At 39.6% G+C, this 16,816-nt stretch overlaps 1 protein-coding gene across 1 annotated transcript in view; it reads right to left on the reverse strand.

Moving 5' to 3' along the window:
• Positions 1-1,057: 1,057 nt before the first annotated feature.
• Positions 1,058-16,816, reverse strand: part of LOC137326938 (T-cell immunoreceptor with Ig and ITIM domains-like) — a 43,881-nt gene continuing 28,122 nt past the window's right edge. Inside the window, exons 3-4 of the mRNA XM_067992314.1 lie at positions 5,181-5,293; positions 1,058-3,038 (exon numbers count right to left, since the gene is read on the reverse strand). Coding sequence (XP_067848415.1) covers positions 2,847-3,038; positions 5,181-5,293 — 305 coding nt within the window. The 3' untranslated portion in view covers positions 1,058-2,846. The remainder of the gene's footprint in view (positions 3,039-5,180; positions 5,294-16,816) is intronic.

Raw genomic sequence — 16,816 nt, forward strand, 5'->3', positions numbered from 1 at the left:
CAGATAGGTATCAAGCAAAATGGTCAGCAGCACTTTAAGAATTTTGTGTCCTCCTGTTGCCATGGTACTCCCCGCATATCTGGTAAATTCTGGTTGCCTTGATAGACACAAACAAAACCTAACTATAGTTGTAACCATAACTAATTTTATAGACTTTCCCCGGATTACATCATGTTGAATCTGAATGGTTGAAAAGATGGAGGACATTTCTGTGTCTGTCCCACATAGAATGGACTTAAAGTGAAAGAAGGATATCCCTCTCCAGGGCTTTTATTTGTTTATTAATACCTTCACTGACTCTTTACAAGTTAATAGACATCCAAGGTCACATTCACATAACCAACACCATTTTAGTATTAAGACTGCATTTAACAGATGTTTGGAAATCTTCGCTGTTGGTTTTTGTTTGTGACATAAATCAAGCTAACAGATTAAGAAAATATCTTGGAAAATGTATGGGAGATTCTAGTGAAGAAAGCCATATTATTAATCAAGTGAACTGTGATGTAATCTCCTCCAGGAGACTCATCCAACAAATTTAGATGCAGGTTAACTCAAATAGATAACTGGATCAGGAAACAGCACAATCTCCAACTCTAAGAGCAGGAGAGTGCCATTCTTACTTAAGAAATCACTCCAGTTCCAATCTGGGGATTATCTACAGAGTCCAGAGGGATAGCTGGTAGCAGCTAATTTCAATATTGGCTCAGGAGAGTGGAACAGGGCAAGCTGTCATATTTTACAGGATTTCAGTTGCTAGTTGTGGCACAGATTATGTAATCATTGCTATGTTGTTGTATGTCACTATTTAAATTGCAGATTTTGTAATATTTATTTAAGCTGTGTCTCTGTAAAGCTGTCTTTCTGTCTTCAAATATGTTTTGGATGTCATTGTAGAATGGTTTCCATTTTATTTTGATAATTTGTTTTCTCTTGAGAGGGCTGTGCATTGGTTCCACGTTTTATTGTTACTTTGCTTGTTGAAGCAACGTTCTCAGGAACAGAATGTGTGTAGCAGGACAGTTTAAAACGTTTAATGCATCTGGATAGTGCTAAATAATCAAGACCCACAGCCCTTTTACCTGAAATAGTATTAGAATGGTTTAATTTACACAGAATATTAGCTGAATACAATGCTGATCTTGTCTAGTTATTAAATAACAATGAGTACAGCACAGAAATCAATTCACATTTTTGTCATCCAAGCACATTATCATTAAAATAATTTCAATTGATCACCTGGGAACATTAACAATTAAAAATCACATACAAAAATTTCAACAACATACAATTTAAATAAAAATGGGAACTCTAATTCTGCTGAAGGGTGTAAACTGTGATTCTATGCCAGTCTTTAGCAGGCTTACCCAAACGTAGGGCAATGCAAAGGACAACACAGTGAAAGTTTACAGTGAAAGCTTAAGAGATTCTTACATCTTAGGTAGTCTTTGGAACTTATTAAGCCCGAATAATATACCTTGCTGTAGCCACTGAAAATTGTTTTTAAAAATATGCAATTATTTTCCTACACAGCAAGAATGCAGACCCCAAATGATAAACAGGAGGTCTCATGGTCACATTGGAAGATAGGTGAGCAGCTGTTTAGCAAGGACTGTCAATGTACCTTCACTGGACTCCTTGCCACCAACTAAGAAACTAGACATAATTATCAAATCAGAGCCAGATTAAGAATTCTTGGGGCCCTAGGCATCAAGAACATTATTTCCCTCCACAACCCCCCTCGCCCACTCTGATCCATTGAAACAGAAAGATACAGTAAAATGCATGAAGAAATAGGCAAGTAAAATGTTTATACACTGTGTTAATAGTAAATCAAATCATATCACAATACACTACACTTAAATCAAATTGATTCAGTGGCTTTGTGCAATTTATCTGCATTATGGCATGTTTTATCATTGGCCCCATATTTGGTTGAGGCCCCTGGGCACAGGGCTGTGCGTTAATCTGTACCTGCATCAAATATACTGTATGATTGCATGTTACATGTAACTGCTCAGACCTGCAACCGTGCTTAATGTACCTTTCTCTTTTGCCAGTGCAAGGTCTTGTTGTGGTAGGGGAGGGGTTGAGTCTGGCCTAGAGGTGCACCAGGCTGTATTAATGGCCCAGGAAAGAAAATTCCAATACATCTAGGCTGGACAAGTCCAGCACTAGGAGAGAGAGGGGACAAGAAAACTTGCCCTAGTGCCTTCAGGAGAGCAGGGAAGACTGAAAACTATGGAACTGAATAACAACACCTCTTAAAACAAAATCAATAAAACACATTATAATGCTTACATGTATTACACTTCCCGATGAAATGTTAATTCTTCCACATTTGTCTATTTTCTGCAGCAACAAACAGAATTAATAAAGGTTTAACCTTTAATTTTTTTTACATATACCTTGTTTATCAGATCACATTAATTTGTTGCGAATAATTTCCCTGTCAATTGAGCATTTGCAACAGTATATGGTGTACATAATTCTGGAAATTACCTGTTGTGTGGAAGTTACCTAGAAATACCTCCAGAGGTGGTGGAACATTTTCACAACAGATTTTTAACTTGGCTGCAATGTTTTTGCATATAAATCAATCACAAATAATGTTGCCGTACAACAAAACATTTTGAAAACGTCATCACGAGAAAATATCAGCTGATTAAATCTACTTATTTTGAACACAATGGCATCTTTAGAAATCTAAGTACAATTTGTAGCAACAAGTGTTACGCTTTCATGTTTTTTCTTTCTTGAATATTTCCTTCATGAATATTGGGTATATATCTTCACGAGTGAAAAACTGTGCAAAATGACCCAGTCTTTTCACAAACCATGAGTTTTTAGTCTGCAGGCTGATCCGAAACCTGTCTCCTTATCATGGTGCTCATATAGTCATCACCTGAGTCTTCACAATCACTGCTGGTTGCCATTGGCTTGTTTGGCTGCTGTTTGTTGTCCTGATTATCATTGTCAGCCGTGTTTTTTAGGATTATATTGATCTGGTTTGGTATGTTGACTCTAGACTTCCTCTGCTGCAAAACAATTTAAATATGAAAGGAAATTCAGACAAGAAAAACATGATTTGATGTTTTATCCAAGCTTTTCTGGTATGAGAAGTTGCCTTTCTATAAAGGAATGTTGAGAAGGGGGAAAATGTAGAGAAAATAAAGGATTCATTCATATTTAAGCTAGAGAGTAAAGATGACTTCAAACATTCCTATGATTTTTACAGGCTTTGCAGTGGGTTTACTTACCCCTTCATCAATGTCCTAAATTGTTGCTATCATTTGTTTTATTGCTGGTTGGATTTGTTTTAAAGTGGCCCAATTGTCCCTGATAAGCTGAATGGGAAGTATTCCATAATAATAATCTTCCAAAGCTCTCTTGATTCGGAAATTTTGCTGTTGGATTGGAACATTACAAATGTGTCTCCATTATTTTAAGAAGGGTGTGAGAGAGAAACCAGGTAACTACAGATCTGTCAGTCTAATGTCAGTTGTGGGGAAGTCACTCTAATGTGTCATTAGGGACAGAGTGACGGAGCACTTGGACAAATTTGAGCTGATCAGAAAGTGTCAGCATGGATTTGTGAAGGGTAAGCCATGTCTGACTAATTTAGTTGAATGTTTTAAGGAGGTCACTAACATGCTGAATAAGGGATGTTGCCTATATGGACTTCCAGAAGGCATTTGATAAGGTTCTGCACAAGAGATTATTAGCAAAAATCAAAACATACGAAATTGGAGGCAACCTTGCAATGTGGGTTGGACATTGATTGGGAGGTAGGAGACAGAGAGTAGGGATATGGGGAACATACTCTGATTGGCGGGATGTGACAAATGATATTTCCCAGAGATCTGTACTGGAGCTTTAGCTCTTCACCATATTTATCAATGACTTGGATGAAGGAATAGAGAGTTGTATATTGAAGTTTGCAGATGGCACTAAGTTTAGAGGCACAGGTAAGTAGTGTAGATGGGAGCAGGAAGTTACAAAGAGACATAGATTTAGTAAGTAAGTGGGAAAAGCTATGGCAATTGGCGTTCAATGTGGGGTAGTGTGAAGTCATCCACTTTGGAACCAAGAAAGACAAATCGGAGTATTTTTTAAATGGTGAGAAACTACGAACTATGAAGGAGCAAACAGATTTTGGATATCCATGGACACAAATCACTAAAAGCTAGTGGACAGATACAAAAAGCAATCAAGGAGACTAATGGAACATTGGCCTTTATCTCCAGCAAGCTGGAATACAAAGGGAAGGAAGTTATACTTCAGTTGTATAGAGCCTTGGGCATCGCATCTGGACAATGCATCTCAGGAAGGATATATTGGCTTTGGAGCGATGCAGCACAGCCTCACCAGAATGATATGGAGGCTAAAAGGTTTAAATTATGACAACAGGTTGCATAAATTTGGTTTGTATTCCCTTGAGTATAGAAGATTGAGGGGGTGATATAATCAAGGTGTTTATAATGATAAAAGGATTTGATAGGGTAGATGAAGAGAAACTATTTCCTCTGGTTGGTGGAATCCAGAACAATAATCTTAAAATTAGAGCCAGGCCATTCAGGAGTGAAATCAGGAAGCAGTTCTTCACACAAAGGTTAGCTGAAATCCGGAACTCTTTCCCCAAAAGGCTGTGGATGCTGGGTCAATTGAAACTTTCCAGGCTGTGATCCATAGATTTTTGCCATGATCTAATTGAATGGCAGAACAGGCTTGAGGGGCTGAATGGCCTACTCCTGTTTCTAAGTTCCTATCCTCCAGCCCCACTGCCACCCCAATAAAGTGTGACGTGATAATGTAACTTACATTGAAAAGCATCATATTGTAATAAAAGTCATAACATTGAATGTGGTGCATGGCTATTCTGGGCTTTTTCAATCTCAAAATGGTAATAATCTAATTTTAAGAGTTTGTCCTTTTTAAATAATGAGCTTTAATAATAAAGCAGCATGAGAAGAATTGAGTGCACAAGTAAACATGTGTGAATAGCCATAATTCAGTTCAACAACGACACGTTAATTGGACAAATGTGAAAATTCTGTGAGGGCAACAAGTTAAAAGAACTGTGTATCTATTATAATATGTTTATTCAACTGCTGATTTAGTGCAGACACAATTCTCAAGAGTATATTTATGTTTAAATATAGTAAATTCTTGTTACTTACGTGAAAATAGCATAGCAATATAAAAATGATTCCAATGGCTATCACAGCTACAAACACACCAAAGGTAATATATGCAGCTGGACCGGAGAAGGTTGGGGACCCGGTTGCTTGATCTAGAAAGACATAAAGTATTTCTTTTTACATTGCAAATAGCTATCAAATTAGGCATATTCAGGTTTGCATATAGCATAACACACTATTGCTAATTCATGCAACTAATGGAGTTTCAGTTTAAATCTAAATAGCTTATTTTCTGATGTAACTTCTGAAAATCCTGTTCTAATTCTGTGATGGGACATGCAAAAGCAAATTGTCAAATTGTGAAACAGCCCATGGCTTACAACAGGATCTAAATAACATCCAAGCTAGGGTTGTCTAGTGGCAGTTAACATTCATAGAAACATAGGAACGTGGTAAATAGGAGCAGGAGTAGGCCATTTGGCCCTTCGAGCCTGCTCCACCATTCAATATGATCGTGGCTGATCCTCTATCTCAATATCTTATTCCCGCTCTCTCCCCATACCCTTGATGCCTTTTGTGTCTACAAATCTATCTAGCTCCTTCTTAAATATATTCAGTGACTTGGCCTCCACAGCCTTCTGCGGTAGAGAATTCCACAGGTTCACCACCCTCGAAGTGAAGAAATTTCTCCTCATCTCAGTCCTAAATGTTCTACCCCATATCCTGAGAATGTGACCCCTCGTTTTTGACCCCCCCTGCCAGGAGAAACATCCTCCCTGCATCCAGTCTGTCTAGCCCTGTCAGAATTTTATGTTTCAATGAGATCCCCTCTCATTCTTCTAAACTCGAGTAAATAGAGGCCGAGTTGCCCCAATCTCGCCACATACGACAGTCCTGCCATCCCAGGAATCAGTCTGGTGAACCTTGCTGCACTCCCTCTTTGGCAAGTATATCCTTTCTTGGGTAAGGAGACCAAAACTGGACACAATGCTCCAGGTGTGGTCTCACCAAGGCCCTATATAACTGCAGTAAGGTATCCTTGCTCCTATACTCAAATCCTCTTGCAATGAAAGCCAACATACCATTTGCCTTCCTAATTGCTTGCTGGACCTGCATGCTTGCTTTCAGTGACTGGTGTACAAGGACACCCAGATCCCTTTGTACATCAACATTTCCCAATCTACCACCATTTAAGTAACACTCTGCCTTTCTGTTTTTCCTTCCGAAGTGGATAACTTCACATTTATCCACATTATACTGCATCTGCCATGTATTTGCCCATTCACTCAACTTGTCTAAATCGCCTTGAAGCCTCTTTGCATCCTCCTCACAACTCACAATCCCACCTAGTTTTGTGTCGTCAGCAAACTTGGAAATATTACATTTGGTTCCCTCATCCAAATCATTGATTTATATTGTGAATAGCTGGGGCCCAAGCACTGATCCCTACGGTACCCCACTTGTCACCGCCTGCCACCCCAAAAAAGACCCATTTATTCCTACTCTCTGTTTCCTGTCTGTTAACCAATTTTCAATCCATGCCAGTATATTACCATCAATCCCATATGCTTTAATTTTGCACACTAACCTCTTATGTGGGACTTTATCAAAGGCCTTCTGAAAATCCAAATAAGCCACATCCACTGGTTCTCCTTTATCTATTCTACCAGTTACATCCTCAAAAAACTCCAGTAGGTTTGTCAAACATGTTGACTTTGTCTAATCCCGTTGACATTTTCTAAGTGTCCTGTTATCACATCCTTTATTATAGATTCATGTTACCTGAGTGCCAGGTAATGACTGTCTCTCACAAGAAAATGCCCAGCCATCTTCCCCTGATCTTAACAGCACCACCATCACGGAGTTCCCTCCATGAACATCTTGGGAGTCACCATTGACCAGAAGCTGAACTGGACTGTGCATATCAACATAGTGGCTACAAGAGCAGGGCAGAGGCTGAATACTCTACAATGAGTGGCTCACCTCCTGACCCCTCAAAATCTCTCCTCCACCTACAAGGCTCAAGTCAGGAGTGTAATGGAATACTCACCATTCATTTGGGCACAAACAGGTCCAATATCTACTCCTGTATCTTTATTTACAAATACATTTAGTAGACAAAAAAAAAACACTTTTTAACAATATCAATGGTATTGTATATAGTTATTTATTTAAAGTTAATTACGGTAAAGGCACCAAAAGTAATTTTACTAATAACGTATTTGATATTTTACTTTGTGACATTACATTTTTAGGTATTACCTCAGATATTCTCCTTGGATTCAATCCCTAAGTTCATTACTGTAAGCGAACCATCGCTCCCTACAAACCAGTGTGTTCCTTTATCTGCTGAGTATGTAATTGTAGCAGGTCCAGAGGTGGAACAGAAATCCTTGTTGCTGTACTCCAGCTCACTGGATTTACCACATGCTGCCAGGTGATTTCCTTGACTCCAGAGAGTGGTAGAATGAGCATTCTTTCAGATTGGGTTTAGGTTATAAACTACAGGTGTATTTATTAATCATTAATAGATATGTAAACAATATCAAGAATAAACAGTAAGTTACATTTATTACAGACTACTATTTCTCCTTGGAATGTAAAAACAAATAGCACAGGAGATGCAACTCTTTGTTAACATTCAATGTATAACTGGATCTGAAATCCCTGACCATGATCTTGCATAGGAGTTTTGCTGCTAACCCACCACATCGCCTCCAACCTAACTCTCTCTGATGGCTTCAGAAGGACTGCTGACCTGAGATATACTTTCACATCTTTTGAAGAGAGACTAGGACAATATTGGATTTCTCAAGCTCAAATAAAGCTGCCAATCAAACGTGTATTTTAGGAAACCCACAGGATACTTGTATTTGAATTGATTGGTTTGACCCGTTTTGATGGGAACAAATTACAGACTCTGCTGGATTTTCCTTCCATTAATTTAAGTGGGAAAAAAATCAGATAGGTTCTGTCATGTGCATGTGATTCTCTCTGCCAGATTTTTCTCTCTCCACTCTGCCCAGGTGATATTTAACTTGCAGGTGGTAAAAACAAAAATCCACTCCATTGTATTTGGATTTATTGCATGAAGACAAAAGAGATCCTGTAAAGCTCAAGACTTTATAATTGGTTTTACAGCCCCCTCCTCTCCACTGATAAAGACAAGTGTATTACATACTTCTTTTCTATATTGCCCAAAATAATATTTACTCTTGCAGGTTCCCTTCACCAGTTGCAGCCTGTTATGGTTGTTATACTTAAAGTTAGGTTAGGGCAAAGACTTAAGGTTGAAAATACACATCTGTGATTTTTTTTTTTATTCGTTCACGGGATGTGGGCGTCGCTGGCAAGGCCGGCATTTATTGCCCATCCCTAATTGCCCTTGAGAAGGTGGTGGTGAGCCGCCTTCTTGAACCGCTGCAGTCCGTGTGGTGACAGTTCTCCCACAGTGCTGTTAGGAAGGGAGTTCCAGGATTTTGACCCAGCGACAATGAAGGAACGGCGATATATTTCCAAGTCGGGATGGTGTGTGACTTGGAGGGGAACGTGCAGGTGGTGTTGTTCCCATGCGCCTGCTGCCCTTGTCCTTCTAGGTGGTAGAGGTCGCGGGTTTGGGAGGTGCTATCGAAGAAGCCTTGGCGAGTTGCTGCAGTGCATCCTGTGGATGGTGCACACTGCAGCCACAGTGCGCCGGTGGTGAAGGAAGTGAATGTTTAGGGTGGTGGATGGGGTGCCAATCAAGCGGGCTGCTTTATCTTGGATGGTGTCGAGCTTCTTGAGTGTTGTTGGAGCTGCACTCATCCAGGCAAGTGGAGAGTATTCCATCACACTCCTGACTTGTGCCTTGTAGATGGTGGAAAGGCTTTGGGGAGTTAGGAGGTGAGTCACTCGCCGCAGAATACCCAGCCTCTGACCTGCTCTCGTAGCCACAGTATTTATATGGCTGGTCCAGTTAAGTTTCTGGTCAATGGTGACCCCCAGGATGTTGATGGTGGGGGATTCGGCGATGGTAATGCCGTTGAATGTCAAGGGGAGGTGGTTAGACTCTCTCTTGTTGGAGATGGTCATTGCCTGGCACTTATCTGGCGCGAATGTTACTTGCCACTTATGAGCCCAAGCCTGGATGTTGTCCAGGTCTTGCTGCATGCGGGCTCGGACTGCTTCATTATCTGAGGGGTTGCGAATGGAACTGAACACTGTGCAGTCATCAGCGAACATCCCCATTTCTGACCTTATGATGGAGGGAAGGTCATTGATGAGGCAGCTGAAGATCGTTGGGCCTAGGACACTGCCCTGAGGAACTCCTGCAGCAATGTCCTGGGGCAGAGATGATTGACCTCCAACAACCACTAACATCTTCCTTTGTGCTAGGTATGACTCCAGCCACTGGAGAGTTTTCCCCCTGATTCCCATTGACTTCAATTTTACTAGGGCTCCTTGGTGCCACACTCAGTCAAATGCTGCCTTGATGTCGAGGGCAGTCATTCACACCTCACCTCTGGAATTCAGCTCTTTTGTCCATGTTTGGACCAAGGCTGTAATGAGGTCTGGAGCCGAGTGGTCCTGGCGGAACCCAAACTGAGCATCGGTGAGCAGGTTATTGGTGAGTAAGTGCCGCTTGATAGCACTGTCGACGACACCTTCCATCACTTTGCTGATGATTGAGAGTAGACTGATGGGGCAGTAATTGGCCGGATTGGATTTGTCCTGCTTTTTGTGGACAGGACATACCTGGGCAATTTTCCACATTGTCGGGTGGATGCCAGTGTTGTAGCTGTGCTGGAACAGCTTGGCTAGAGGCGCAGCTAGTTCTGGAGCACAAGACTTCAGCACTACAGCTGGGATGTTGTCGGGGCCCATAGCCTTTGCTGCATCCAGTGCACTCAGCCGTTTCTTGATATCACGTGGAGTGAATCGAATTGGCCGAAGACTGGCTTCCGTGATGGTGGGGATATCGGGAGGAGGCTGAGATGGATTATCCACTCGGCACTTCTGGCTGAAGATGGTTAAGGCTGATTAAGTGAGTCCTACAGTAACAGGCAAAGTCCAGTTATAATTCACTAGAGCATCACTGCGGACAGGTTAGCTTTACCCTGCTGATGATGTGTTGTTGCAATAGTAATCCTGCTCAGTATGCGAGGAACCGCAGGTTCAGACTTCAGATATATTGCTCTAATGCATCTCTTCCTACACTGAGGAGAGCCTTGTTTTAAATTTTCAGTTCTGATGAAGGGTTACAACCAAAATGTTAAGTTTTTCATCTTACTGTTCATAAAGTGAAAGTAGATCATAAATATATTAATAAGGCAGTGACTCAACTCCCTTTAGAAAAGCTCCTGCAAGATTAGCACAGTGACTGTAAACCATTTAGTAACATTTTGTATGAGTCTGATTGTAGAGTTGCATTCAGGTGCTAGCTACATGTGATGAGTTTCATCAGATTTCAGCTACTCCATAAGGTGCAAAAATAGTCCATTGTCCCTTCTAGAAATATGGGATGATTTATCAAGACGTACTTGCGGCAAACTGAATGGAGAACAATGCACATGTGGTCTTTGTACTTCGACAGATTCTGTATATTATCATAATATATTGCTCTAATGCATCTCTTTCTATACTGATGTATGATCCTGTATGATTTCAAAGTATGTCTTCTATTCACTGTTATTGAATTGAGGATTCTTCATGACACTTTGTATAATTTCAGATCTTTCTCAGAAGTAAATCACATAGTAAACAGTAAAAGCTTTGAAAATATGCATAACTATATGCTTAATAAAGGGGGTGCTATAGCTAATGACATTACGCACATGCTCACAGATACCGATAAACACAAATCATACATCTAGGTGCTAGTCCATTAGTCCCCTTCCCAAAAAAATCTCCCATCTGAAAATAATAGAAATGCATTTGTGCTGAGTTCTGACTGAGTCCTGCAGAGCAGAGCTCTCTGAAGCACCGAATCAGATCAACTCTTGAAAATAGACTGATTTAGAAAGCTTGTTGGGAGAAACAAAATCAAAAACTATAGATCTCCTCATATTGATATTGGGAGATCACTAGAGTGCAAAAGAGGGATCCAGTACCTCTCTTAAAAAATGAGCACAGTAGCTCTAAGAGTTTTGAAAAGGTTGACACCGCCCAGAGCTACAGTTTGCCATACTATCAGATTCCATTTCTCAGATACATACCAAACAAACTATAAAAAAAAGATTCTTGCTTCTCATTCCCCTCCTGACTCTCTGTCAAGAGCCTCCTGGATGACATAAGATTGATGGAGGAAGGTGACGACAGAATCAATCAAAGAGCTATACTAAGCCATTGATAAGAGTGAAATCCATAGGGTGAAGAGAAAGCATATGTCTCGTAATATAGCAAGAAAGTCAGATAGGATTATTTGTATTATATTATAGTCCTTCACTTGTATATTACCCAAAGATATCTTTACCAAGGTTTGGGCTTATCCATCAGGTAATTAATGTCTGGAGTGTGAGAATGTGCAAATTGTACCCAAAACAACTTTGGTTAGACTGCTTACATTGTACATATGGCTTCTATTCTGCAGGTTGAAAGCTTGCTTAAATTGTTTGGGTAATGAAGCTTTTATTACTGGTGACTGTATTCTGCCTCTCTCTGTGGTTGTCATCATCATCATCATCTCTTGTTCTTCTCAGCTCTAAAGTTGGTAACATTGAGGGCTCCTGATGGCCTGGTGCCATTCATCCTTCTCCTATGGAGTCTACAATCTCATCTAATCTCTACTCAGTGTTTCTCTGATAAGATCAATCTAATGCTGATATTCTCTTCCACAACTTCTTGTGCCATTGACATGAGTGTTCATTATGCAGGAAGGCAACCTATCAATGGCTATTCATTCAACATAACCGAAGTATTCTAGCTGTCTCAAATTTGTCATCCAGAGTAATTTTTATATTGTCTTATCGCTGATGACCAAATTACCTCGTGTGTATGATGAGATGACTAGTGGTAAGGACAAATAGCTTGCCCTGCAAAATGAAACCAACAAAAGACAACCAAAACATTTCTTAGAAACCAACAAAGGAGGACCAAAAAATTGATAAAAAGAGAGAAAATAGAATATGAAAGTAAACTAACAAGAAATATAATAACAGATTGTAAGAGCTTCTACAAGTATGTAAAAAGGAAGAGAGTAGCAAAAGTAAACGTTGGTCCTTTAGAGGCTGAGACAGGAGAAATTATAATGGGGAATTAGGAAATGGCAGATGTGATATAAAAAAATAATTTGCATCTGTCTTCACAGTAGAGGAAACAAAAAGCATACCAAAAATAGTGGGGAACCAAGGGATAAATGAGAGTTAGGAACTTAAAACAATTAATATCACTGGAGAAAAAGTACTTGAGAAACTAATGGGACTAAAAGTCGACAAATCCCCAGACCTGATGGCCTACATCCTAGGGCTCTAAAAGAGGTGGCTGCAGAAATAGTGGATGCATTGGTTATGATCTTCCAAAATTCTCTAGATTCTGGAACGGTCCCAGTGGACTGGAGATAGCAAATGTAACACTGCTATTCAAGAAAGGAGGGAGAGAAAACAGGGAACTACAGGCCAGTTAGCCTGACATTGGGTGTTTGGAAAATGCTGGAATCCATTATTAAGGAAGTGGTATCAGGACACTTAGAAAATCATAATATGATTAGGTAGAGTAAACATGGTTTTATGAAAGGGAAATAGTGTTTGACAAATCTATTAGAGTTTTTTGAGGATGTAACTCGCAGGGTAGATAAAGGGGAACCAGTGGATGTAGTATATTTGGATTTTCAAAAGGCATTCAATAAGGTGCCACATAAAAGATTGTAGCCATGATGTGGAGATGCCGGTGATGGACTGGGGTGGACAAATGTATGGAATCTTACAACACCAGGTTATAGTCCAACAGTTGGACTATAACCTGGTGTTGTAAGATTCCTTACATAAAAGGTTGTTACACAAGGTAAAGGCTCACGGACTTGGGGGTAATATATTAGCATGGATAGAGGATTGGTTAATGGACAGAAAACAAAGGATAAACAGGTCATTCTCAGGTTGGCAGTTTGTAACTAGTGGGGTGCCGCAAGGATCAGTGCTTGGGCCTCAGCTATTTGGGTCTGATACAGAATCCAGTGAAGCTGCTACACGCTCCTTGGTTGTTGCAACAAAGACAATAGCCTCGATTTTAACCCCCCCCCCCCCCTCACCCCGCCTTGACGGGCAGGAAAGGATCAGGCATGGGGTTAAAATGCTAAAAATCGAGATCCTGCCTCCAACCCATTGTGTTTCCAGCTACCGCTAGGCTCTCGCTAAAAGCAGATTCAAAGTTGATTTCATCTACCTGTCAAAATTATTTACTTCAATGTAGTTTGGAATTAGTTACAGTGAGTTAATTTATATTCATTTAATCAATCTCCCAAAGGACTAGCTTGTTACTAAATTATATGCGGGTGAATTTCCGCTGTTTGCACTGTTTTTTGGGTTTCCGCAGCTCTTCTGGTGAAGTTACAGCAGGCGAGGAAATTCAACCCACATATTTTTAGCTGTACTGGATGCATTAAGTGTGTAAAGTAAATGTAAATTAAAACCATGAAACCATAGTAGTTTATAGCACAGGAGCGAACTGTTGAGTCCATCATATCTGTGTTGGCTTTGTTAAAGAAAAGTAAAACTAATCCCACTACCCTGCTCTCTCCCCATAGCCTGTATCTTCCTTTGCTTCAAATGTTTAACTGTTCCATCCTTAAAAAGTGCAAAGCTTTCTGCCTCAATTATTCCATCTGGCAAAGCATTCCATATGTAAAGAAATTTCTCCTAGCTCCTCTCTTCACTCTAAGTGACAATTTTAAATTGATGACCCCCCTCAACACTGATTCCCAAACCATTAGTAATTAAAATATATCATCTTGTACTGATACATTTTCTTAAATGACCCAAAACATTAAATGTTTCAAAATGTAGAGAAAATCTCAGGCTATTACCGACATGTAAGAGAATTATATAACTCAATCTTAATGTACTATTGCTTGCTCAGTCTTCTTTATATCTAAAGTTTACCATATCCTCCAATTTCCATCGGAGAATGTTGCCTATAATCTGAATTGTGTTTTTATACAAGGAAACAGAGGCTGAGTGCAATGTGTGGTTTCTGTGTTTTCATAAGTGGTGATCCTAGTCATGAGGAAGCCATGCAGTAGAACCAATTATTCACATCTTTTTTGACACTTAATGCTTTTCATTACTTTTTAAGTTTCAATTCTTTTTTCAGTAGGCTTCATTCATTTTTGACATGATCATGTTACTTTTAAAAAAAAATTCCACCTGGTCCAATTTATTTGCTCTACAGAACTTCATTTTGAACATTCATTATCATTTTCTTGTCAGTTCTCATTAAACTGTAGATGATTAGATGTGTTAAGATTTGGGCTATCCGCTAATTTGTTTTGATTAATGCAAATATCAGAAAATCAGCTTCCAAAATATAGACCGAGTCTCCTATGAACAGAAATGTGCACACTGTTGAACACCATGAGCAGAACAGTGTGTCGTAGGAATGGAAATTCCCCCTTATCTAGACTATATTGCAACAGAGATTGTGTACTTTGCCCAAAGGCGGTAAATACTACACTGTAGAACAATATGTTCAGACTAAAACTGAAAGTCAGTTTAATTTGTTCCCTTTCTGGGCCAGAGGGTTTGAATGGCATTTCAGGAACATAAATCTCATCATTAAAAAGGTACTTATGCTATTAAGTAACAGCACTAACTTTCTGCGGTGACTTTAATTGGTAATTAATGCGCAAATGCAGCAAAGTCAAGAAATTCACGGAGTGGGGGTGTGGTTGATGACGAGCTACTGTTTTCAAGAGACTAATGGCGGATCGGCGCAAATTGTCCAGCAACTTTTGGTGATTCGCAATTCACGGGGTATCTCTTCCTCGCCACAAGTTGGATGATTTACACATTAATAACGAGTGCGCATTAAACTCGCCGTTATTTTGGCAGCAAAATCAGGGCCAATGAATTTGATTATTGCTGTTGACTCATATACGTTAACACTTCAAAGAGAAACTGCCCAGCCAGCAAACACACTTTGCTCAAATTAATTTCTGACTGTAGGCAGTGGCATCCTCAAATAAGACTAGTTGACTCTTATTGAAAATGATGAATCTGTTCAGATTTATGTACTGGCCATTTGTCTGATACAAATATTATTGGATTCCTTTTCACCTATAGCTAGCTGAGACCATTTTCTGATAATATCACAAAAATGTTTTTGTTTTTTAAAACTTAAAATGTTGTTATATTCACTTGCTCTTTCTGTAACATATTCAGGAAAACTAGTATTTGAAACATATATTTAAAAACTAGTGTCCCAAAGAACTGCCCAGTCAATTGTTTGCAGTACTTCAGCAAGTTACACATTTATTTATTTTTTAAATGTGTTTTTTAAAGTTGCTATACATCATAATGACTGCTGCTGACAGTAAGGCTGTAACAAGATGTTAGGGTATAGTAGTGTAGTGGCTAATAGCCCCAGAGGAGCCTCAGAGTGAGTTCAAGTCCCACTCTGAGTTCAAGACCCCCTCTGAGATCAAGTCCCACCAAGGCAAATTGTGAAATTTAATTCAATAAATGACTAAGAAAGCTGCTGGTTTGTGGAAAATCCCAACTGGTTCGTTACTGCTTTTCAGACCAGTCTGGCCTACATGTGACTTCAGTCTCACGCTAGCAAGTCAAACCACCAGCTTCTCTGGGCAATAATTTGGCCATGCCAGAATCACCCACATCCTGAGAACAAATAAAAAAACAAAAACAGTGCAGTGCGATTAGTTTTGGATTTCTCTAGTAATGAGCTGGCAAAGACACAATGAGCTGAAATGGTCCTCTGTAAATATCTATGGATAAACATTTTCACAATGCTTTTAATTAAGAAGGATTTAGTTGAGCCACGTTTTAGCATAGATCTCCTTTGGTTACCTCCCTCTGAATGAATCACAAAATCAAAATTTTCACATAATTGCCGTGGGAATCAACCACCATTTTCACCCAGGCTAACCCTTGTGGTAAACTTTAACCTCTCACATGGGTCATCTCGGAAGCAAAAAAAAGTCAGGAAATTGAGGAAGGGAGCTCCTTCTCCCGATTTCCTCCCAGTTCCACAGATTGCAATCTCCTAATGGGCCAACCAAGGAGCAGCATTGACAACATGAATAGCATTGTCCACAGGACAAACCATCTTGCGTTTCTCCGCAGGAGGGGTACCTTGGATTTTGGTTGGAGGTAGAAGTCAGGAAAAGATTCTACTGTACAAGTAATCAGTAACATATGTGATAAGTAGCATCTGCAGCTCAAATTGGGATAATGTTTGTAAAGTGCAGTATTAAACTACAAAAACCTTGAAAATTTCACCTTATTGCAGTTTACTTTCCTCACAAAACTTGTTTTACTTATTTTCATAATGCAATACATTTTTAATATTAATGAAAAGTCATCTGTAGTTTTCATAACACAGTTGCTCTTCTCTGCAAATCATTACATACATAGCAGTAGAGACATTAGGCATTACTGAAACCCAAATAGATTCCTTTCAATGTTACGCAATAGCAGATCTCCTATGACATTGCTCATGGTGACCTAGAGAATATACTGTACTGTTTT

This window comes from Heptranchias perlo, chromosome 11 (assembly GCF_035084215.1).
Source record: "Heptranchias perlo isolate sHepPer1 chromosome 11, sHepPer1.hap1, whole genome shotgun sequence".
NCBI classification, from domain to species: Eukaryota; Metazoa; Chordata; class Chondrichthyes; order Hexanchiformes; family Hexanchidae; genus Heptranchias; species Heptranchias perlo.